This window comes from Siphateles boraxobius, unplaced genomic scaffold (assembly GCF_051911475.1).
Source record: "Siphateles boraxobius isolate OS27281-9 unplaced genomic scaffold, OSU_SipBor_1 12, whole genome shotgun sequence".
Taxonomy (NCBI): Eukaryota; Metazoa; Chordata; class Actinopteri; order Cypriniformes; family Leuciscidae; genus Siphateles; species Siphateles boraxobius.
This window is the reverse complement of record NW_027508722.1, coordinates 17,302,724-17,311,932: the sequence shown is the minus strand read 5'-3', so window position 1 is coordinate 17,311,932 and position 9,209 is coordinate 17,302,724. Positions and strand designations below refer to the sequence as shown.

General features: G+C 35.0%; 2 protein-coding genes across 3 annotated transcripts in view; one reads left to right on the top strand and one right to left on the bottom strand.

Moving 5' to 3' along the window:
• Positions 1-397: 397 nt before the first annotated feature.
• On the bottom strand, positions 398-5,995 carry dscc1 (DNA replication and sister chromatid cohesion 1). The gene is made up of 9 exons (XM_077209346.1): positions 5,727-5,995; positions 5,074-5,239; positions 4,826-4,960; positions 2,687-2,777; positions 1,944-2,082; positions 1,779-1,831; positions 1,551-1,708; positions 1,282-1,430; positions 398-590 (listed from the first exon to the last, which is right to left on the bottom strand). Exons 1-9 carry the CDS (start codon positions 5,894-5,896, stop codon positions 479-481), a joined length of 1,173 nt encoding a protein of 390 aa, XP_077065461.1. The 5' UTR covers positions 5,897-5,995; the 3' UTR covers positions 398-478.
• A 1,154-nt stretch (positions 5,996-7,149) lies between these two features.
• Positions 7,150-9,209, top strand: part of deptor (DEP domain containing MTOR-interacting protein) — a 40,214-nt gene continuing 38,154 nt past the window's right edge. The window contains exons 1-2 of one of the 2 annotated variants that reach the window (XM_077209603.1): positions 7,150-7,531; positions 7,859-7,958. In XM_077209603.1, coding sequence (XP_077065718.1) covers positions 7,873-7,958 — 86 coding nt within the window. In that variant the 5' untranslated portion in view covers positions 7,150-7,531; positions 7,859-7,872. Of the gene's footprint in view, positions 7,532-7,827; positions 7,959-9,209 lie in introns of those variants that run through there. The other variant, XM_077209598.1, reaches the window with a different exon arrangement.

Genomic DNA, 9,209 nt, shown 5'->3' with positions numbered 1-9,209 from the left:
GTATTATGTATCCTCAAGGTAGGCTACCACATTGCTTTTACTACTATGTTTAAATAAGGTAAAGATTTCCCGTAGTGACAAGCTGTTGTACCCCTAAAGGTATTTTTTTCTGATAGCGTATAACAAGCTTCTTTTTAGGGAATGTTTTGCTTGAAAAACAATTTTCTTTGAAATAAATTGGTTTAAGATTTGTTATATAATGGAATATATTCATTGTTATATGATTATATTCTTTTGGCATGATCAGAGAGCTTATAAGCTTAATTTATCAATCAAAGCAGTACAAATTCATCACCAGAAATAATAATATAAAACATTAACATTAAACCAACTGTAAACATACACAGTAATTTTAAGCCTTATTGTATCAGTAGTGTACAAATAACAATACACAGTATAACAATATATAATGTGTTTATTATTTTTGACTCAACATAAAAGACAACAATAAGTGGCTTTACAGTGACTTGTTTTGTTGTTAAATTGCTACAGGTCTTCTTGAATTGTAGACCTTAATACCATTTTGCACAGATGAACGGGCATGTTTGGTCAGCAGGGCTCCGGTGGTCTGCTTCTCTCCACAGATATCTCTGTTGAAGAAACAACAATCAGTTATGTCTGTAAATATTATTGCAATATTTCAGAAATTTGCCAACATACACAATAGTAATTATTTTGATTGATATTGCATTGTATTGTTAAAAAAAAAAACCTTTTTGTTTACAGAGGCCGTATTATGCTCTTTTACAAATTATGCCCTTTCATGTATGAATATTCGAAAAATACTTTTTTTATTACATATTTTATATTGTTGCAGCACCTCTCTTCCAAGTCTGTCAATAACACTGTTTAGTTTGTGTCTCCATAAAAGCCCCTCTGTCCAAAAACAGCAATGTGCTCTGATTGGACCATTGCGTTGATTGGTCGACACCTTCGAGTGCCAATCGCTTTCCATAACCACGAGTTTTAATACACAACTAATGGAACTCAACCAGGCCTCGCTGCTTTATTTCGCATATGCCATAGACAGGATTTTTTTTTAAATGAGGGATATCGTGACATATTCGTTCCCAGAAGAAAACGAATGACAAAGGATTTCAGGAAGTTCAAAAACAGTGCTTACTGATATAGAGAATTACTCCATTTGGTATGCGACTGTGCTTTATAACTTTGCAGACATTTTTCATGCTCAAACAGCAACTTTACACACTAAAGAAAGTTGAAAATGTAAAAAAGCATAATAGGTCCTCTTTAAAACAATTCAGATGTCAAAATACACACTGTATGTAGGGTTCAATGTCATCTTGTGTCCATTTTTCTCTCAGGCTGAAGAGTCTGTTGAATCGCTCATGTGTGTCCTCAGGCAAATCTTCTACCCGCAGCAGCGAGATGGTCTCTGGTTTAGAGCGTCGATCTAATAGAGCTAAACCCTGAATGACAAAAAGCATGGACACGAACATACTTCTTGAGAAATACTTAAGTTCTCAGAGGAGCATGTTACTGTTGTTAGTCAATGTTTGTGTAAGTGTTGAGCTGACTAAAGTCCTCACCCGGAGCTGATCCAGTCTAGTGCTCATTCCTTCAGGAACGCTCTGCTGCCACACCTCCTGGAACTCCGACAGGTTGAACTTCACAGCATTTTGCAGGAGGAGCTGAGCTGTGGCCCTACATACTTTGTCCTCATCCAGAGCAAACATCACCTGATCATCTAATGGAAATAAAAAAAGATAAAGGGTCCTTCTATTCATTAAATGTTAATTAATTAAAAATATACTGACCTTCACTTGTGTAGCATCTTCCATAACAGTTGAGACAGTGTTCTATCATGGCTCTGTTCACAAAACAAAAACTTTTAAAGGTTTTTTTTTTTTTTTTTTTTTTAAAGGCTGAATTTGATCTGGTTTTTTCTAGTCACACTTTTCTTATCTTTCATATTTACTCACTTTGGCTCAAGGGATCCCAGCTCTTCCAGACAAACAGTGAGAGGAACTTTGTTGAAAGACCAAGACTCGGAGTCCATCAGCTGGGTCACATGACCCAGGAGCTTCATCTCATAATCAAAATCCAGGATCCTCCAAAATCCTACAAACACAGGTCTATCAGTTCACTTTACCTATGGCTTTATGAATTAATATAGAGATCACTTTAACATGTACACAACGATAATGCATCCAATATATTATTAAGAAATAAACTGAAACATTTGCCAATTTAGTTGAAAATTGAAAATGTAACAATTGGGAAAAGATTGACTACAGAGAAAGAAGTTGCCAGAGGCTATACAACTTTTAAGTACATCTGAAAGAATTTATAATAATTTCACTTAATAGTGTTTAAAGTGTTATTAATGTAAAATACAAAATCAAACATAATTCTACATAAATTGGGCATTTTGACAATTTAATACAAACTGAATAATGACACAAATCAAATGAATTTAAGGAGTAATCTCCGTTATTAATAATCAAAAATAAATAAGGAATTATTAATTAACAACTCAATTAAAAATTATAATATGTAATAATACCAGCAACCCACCCAAAGTTAATTTCACTTTTCATATCCAAAATATAAATCTTTAACTACATAGAGAATATGCACTACTTAAGGTCTTATCCAAGTATTCTGATCCATTTTTAAGAGAGAAAGACAACTTTTAATCTGACCAAAAACAGTTTCAGCTCACCGTCAATTTCACAAGCATGAACATTTTGAAGATGTGTCTCAATTTCTTCTCTACTTGCTTGGATTCTCTCAAGAAGGTCATCTATAGTGTACTAACAGATTAAATACAAAATGTTTGATGTTATTTTGGGTTTTAGTAACTCATCTAAACACACCTAAATTTTGCTTATACCATGGTCTGTCTGAATACTCTATTCTGATTGGCTGGAAGGTGTGCATTAAAAGCATTTCTTGCACAGGTAGTTCAAGTCACTTTAATCACCGTTCTATAATGCACTGTTTTCATTGAAGCACACCCACACACATTGGAGATCACACAGCGCACAGACATATTCAGAAGCAAAGAAACTTCCCTTGTCAACGCTGCCCCACGACTTTTATTAAATTAGCTTCTCGACTGAATCACTACATAATATTTCTCAGCAAAAAAAGGGTTACACATCTGTTTTTGAAACAGCTTCATTGTTAGTAGAGAGACGCTGCGCACAGACACAGGTGTAAGACTGGAAAATTGTAAGAATGTAGGAGAAGCCTACTCTCTGAGAGAACAATGGAAATTACCATATGGACCCCCTCATTGTCCACCATTCGAGATGCGAGTCTCACTTCAGAATCATCCTAATCTACATCTCTTTCCCTCGACCCAAAACTCACACATCTAAATGATTTAATGTGAATGATTATCATCGAGTTTTATACATGTTTGGTTTTATTTGAAATGTCTCGGTGCGACTGGTACAAATGTCTCATTCCCAAAGAAGTAAAACAAAAGGTAATAAAGTTCTTGAGAGTTTGGAAATATCTTCCACACAGAAGGGGGTGTGTGTAAGAAAATAACTCTTTGAGTTAACACCTTCCTGCCATTTGTCTGAATGCAAATTTCCACTGCTAGCAAATGGTTACCCGCACGTAAATTTCCACTGTGAATCGATGTTTAGATTTGAAATGAGGTCTGGGTATATGAAACGCAACGAGAGCTTGTTGCTCTTTTCTGTATCCAGATCAGCCCGTGAAGTTGAGAGCCGAGCCTCTCAGCCTCACGCATTTCTAATGTCGGGTAAACCTTTTCCTCTTTGTTCTAGAACATTTGATGTTTTGCATTGATTATCTTTGTATCTATATCTATATCTATATATATATATACTATTTTTAAATCTAAAACCTGACTCTGAGAAACGCACAAGAATTCCAATGTACCTGTACTGAAACGTACCTGTGCAAATGGCAATAAAACTTTGAATTGAATTGATTATGAAATTGTAATGATACATTCACCTGACATATTAAATTGTTATATTTGATTATACTAATTGACTTTGACATTATTTTCATTCAAGAGTTTAAAAAGAATAGTAAAACATTCGTCATTCACATTTAATGATACACGGATATCATTAAAACCCTTTTCATTTATGGAGTCAGATGAAATTACGAGTTAATACATGAGAAAATGTATTGCATTTAACCAAAATGCTTGGTACTTTGATGCTTGGTACCAAAAATACTTTGCCGCAAGAAAAGACAGTAACCCGCAGAGACCTTCACCTGTATTATTGGAAACCCTCATTGGACCAATAAACAGCCTTACACAGGTAATTCACACACACATCGCTCTCTCTTTCAATGACTCTTTCAAAAGCTACAATTCATTCATCCAGATAAATGTAATCTTACGCACTACCATATCTCTGTGTCTGATTCAAAGCAGGCAGAATGCTATAACTCAATATTTGATTATCTTTGTATCTATCTATATATCTATATATATATATATATCTATATATCTATATATATATATATATATTTATATATATATATATGATACATTTACCTGACATATTAAATTGTTATATTTAATGTTACGGCGTGCCGTAACTGATGAAAATAACCATCATTTTTAGCCTTCTGGTCAAATGTTAACAACAACAGATTTAACTTTTCAGTGCTGGAAAATGACCATGGTATAGGCTGGATAATGCACGAATAGCTGTGCATTTAACGATTTGAACGCACTCCGGTTCACGTGGGGTGTTTCTTTGCTTGTCGTGCATTAATTAAAATTGTTTAATGCACGGCTAGCCACGGTTTATCCTTTATATATATTGTGAGTACGGGCTACTAACTCTGACTCCTGGTGTACCTTCTCTCCTGGCGCCTCCTCCTGCATGCCCACCGCAGGACCGTCATATGGATTCTCCATGAGAAGTTTCTTCAGTTTCTTCAACCTAGGTCTCTGCTTTCTCAGCTCCCAATAACTATTTGAAAAACCCCAAATCTGGAAAATAACAACATATGTGTCAATGCACACAATCAGCACTACACTTTCCATAATCACCGACTATAAAGAATAAAATCACGACTTCAGAAACAACTTTTCCAGTCAGACACCTGTGCATGCATGAGTTGAGATGTTGAGGTGTGGGGGAGCTGATCTGGCGTTTTACATCCTGGGACAAACAGGAGCAGATTTGACGTGTCCGCAATTTTCAAGTCGTATGTCTTCTCTTCGGTGCACAGAACAGCATGCTCGTCTTTATCACCTCTGATTATAAGACTAATGAGAAACATAAACAGACTTACATCACTCAGGACAAATAAACATTAACAACCCTTGTGAAAAGAAGTGTATTTGTAGTGTACAACAAGTCTTATGTATATTTGAAAAAAAACTGTACTTGTAGATAACATACATATTAATGAAATAAAAGGTAATTTAAGAGTACTTACAAGAGAGTAACGTTAGCCTACATTTTCATGACGTATGACTATTTATATTACTTATGTGTGTGTATATATTACTATTAAGTACTTATGTGTCTGTGTGTATATATATATATATATTTTTTTTTTTCATTGTAAATAACATGCAATCAGTTGCCACTTATGCATACTCTTAAATTCCGTAATAAGTACTAAGTATGGTGAAGTTACTTATTTTCCAAAAGGGAATGCAGCATGCAATACTAATTTATGTTAAAAACGTCATCTGTCTAAAATAATACTGAGATGGTAAGTTGATCTTAAAACGAAGCACTATTCACCTTTTGCCACCTTCTATGTGTTTGCAAAGTGTATCATCCAGCTCCAGGAGACAGTAATCGCCCGACGACACATTATCCCCAAAAGAGAGACAGTAAGTGATGGGCTGCAGGTCTTCCTCTTTTACTTTAGCTATTTGCAGTGTGGCTTGAACCTCTTCTAATGTCCTCATGTTGTCAAAATTGTTTTATCCAGGTCGACTGAACACACCATAAACAGTTGTGCTGTTATCAGCACGCAGCTCAACTTTCCCGCAATATTTAAACCGGAAGAGAAGGTTCCGGTTGATTGACAGTAGCACGAGCCAATGAGCGTATTCAGGCGGGTGCGGAATAGTGTGTAAACGTCATTAGTCCATTAGGTGGCGCTAAATATCACGATTTCAGTTAAATCTGTTCTATCATTTTATTTTAGTTGTGATGCTCAAAATAGTTATCAAATGCTCAAAATATGCACTGCAATTGAACACTATTCAATTCTTAGTGTTCAGTCCCCAATATATATTTTCTGTTTTCTTCACACAACATGTACCATTTCAATGCTCTTCATTGACACGCCTGTCCTGGGTAAATAGCTAACTTTAGAAAAACAAAATTGTTGTGGTGGACATCAAAACAACATGTGGACTGATTCGTAGTTTTTGATAGATAGATAGAATAGATAGATAGATAGATAGATAGATAGATAGATAGATAGATAGATAGATAGATAGATAGACAGACAGACAGACAGACAGACAGACAGATAGACAGATAGATAGATAGATAGATAGATAGATAGATAGATAGATAGATAGATATATAGATAGATAGACAGACAGACAGACAGACAGACAGACAGACAGATAGACAGATAGATAGATAGATAGATAGATAGATAGATAGATAGATAGATAGATAGATAGATAGATAGATAGATAGATAGATAGATAGATAGATAGATAGATTTCTTTATCTTACTCTTTTTATATTTTTTAAACGTAATAATATTTTTTATATTAATAATTATAGATTTTTAGATTTTAGCATTCAAAGTCTAGGTCTGGGATGATAATAAAACAATAAAATATATAGGCAATTAATGCTTAATTAAATTGTATAATTTAATTTGTTTTAAACATTTTAAATAGTTTATTTTACTTTTTATTGTAAATTTTACTTCTTATGCGTCTGTTGCGATTGTTTTATGACAATCGTAATTACTCTGAATTACCATTGTGTGTAGAATAAAAATATGTTTGAAAACAGCAAAAATCAAGGATGAAGGCATAGCAAAAAATATATAATATGTAAAATGTAGTTTAATTAAAAAGAAGAAGAATTTTAAACTCATATGTTAAAAAAATTACATTCACATCTATTGTGCTTTTTAATCTTTAATTAAGATCTTTGGGCATTTAAAGTGAGTGTTCGAGAGTAAAGCGATGGGCCCCAGGCTCCGCCCCTCATAGTGACTCCCCCTATGAGGATGGTCAAGTTGACTCGTCCTGCAACATGGACAGTAACGTGCTTTCACTGGAGAATAGTAAACAATCCACAATGGAATGAAGAAAATTAATCGGCCGGATTCTGTCTTCACAAATAATCTGCTGTTTGATGCTTTGGTGGGATTTATTGCAAAGCGTTGCGGTTCATGCATGTAAACGCATGTGATGGTTGAGGGCACTTGATGGCACACAATAGACAAGTTATTTCGACTAGGTTTCAGCTGTTAACTGAACGGTGATGCTCTGTTAGTGACATCGCTGGTATTCCTCTGCAAACATAATTTCGGATCTGATTGAAGTCTCTGCATCGACATTAATAAGGTAAACAATCGTTTCTCCATTTCCCGTGTTTGTTTTGACGTTCTTACATTATGGAGTCTGATTTAAATCTTTCTGATGGCGTGTTACATAAACATTTATGCCGCTGTGTTTTTTCTCGATCATTTCATTCTGGACAGTTCGTCTACCTAAAATATTAAAGCTGTCATAATCATCAAGCCTCTCCCAATTATTATGATATATGAGAGGCGTGTTCAGTACACCCAATACACATTTAAGTACGCTGTGCATGTCAGTTCGTTTCACGAGAAGCGTATTTCTCCTCCAAACGTTGATTTGTCACATTCACGAGTATGATTTCATATTCAGCGCGGGTGTCAGAGATGGACGGCATTGGGAACAGCACACAGAAGAGGGCTGCTGAGCTGGAGCGCATGGCCGAAGTCCTCGTTACAGGAGAACAGTTACGGTAGGTGTGGCTTGACACCCCATCAAAACTAGAACGATCCCGATGAATGATGCAAGCGAGCGACGTCGTTAGTGGGTCGCGTCGCTATCTCTTCTAATTTGCCACTGTGGCTATTTGAAGTCACCATGAAATAAAAATTAACAAATCCTTATTAACAATAGACCTATTGCAGGATTTATTATAAATGATTTATCCGTTACATCATCATCATTATTATTATTATTATTTTTTAATTCACGTGCCCTCTTCCCCCTCCCACTTGCAGCAACATCTCCTCTCTGATGACGTGTTTAGTGGCGTGAGGGCGGGGCAATCTGTCACTTACATGAGATCACAGCAATAGCAAACAAAAATCACTGGACAAAATTGGACAAAATCACCTCACAATTTTTTTTCTTGTTTTAGACGTAGTTTTACTCAGGGTACGTTTACACACGACAACGATGTAAAAACTGGTGTTTTTTCTTTTCATTTTTCGCTTACAGATGACACCATTCAAAAGTATCCCAATTCACACCGAAAACTAATTAAAAACTCTTTTTTTATTATTCATTTATTCATTATTCATTTTATTATTATTTCACTATTTTATTATTGTATTATTCATCCCATTCCAGTAGTTGGCGATGTCACTTTGTAAAGAAACACTTTACGCCTATTGACTGAACATGTAATGCGCATGCAGTCACCATTTTCACAAATTCACATTTTTGTAGTTTACACGGAGACGATAATGGTATTGGTTTCAAAAGTTTGCGTTTCAGGGCCCAAGAACGCAGTTGTCTTGTAAATGAATGGCCAAAATGCATACAAATTTTTACGTTTTTTAGTTGAAAACGGCCCCACAGTTATAGGCCTACAGTACATCACACAACAGGGAAGAAAAGACTATTGCAAATTCCACTTTATGCCAACTTTAAAAAATGTAATTCAGATTAGTGTGTACACATCATGCATGTGCACACTTTGATCTTTTATTTCACATTTTGGATGAAAATTTTGTTGGTTTAGACTGTAGCACATTGAGACATGCATTTGGCACACCCATTTGTCATTACACAATTGTCCATTTTAAAGATGTGATCTTTAAAGTTGGAATTAAAGTCACCTTATCTATTTTGTAAATGCAGGTTAAGGATCTTTTTTGTTTTTCATTTTACTTTTTTTTTTTGACCACATCATCTCTACTAATTCGATCTTCCAGTGAAACTAACAAAATTCGCCGGATATATGTCAGACTTTTATATGTCG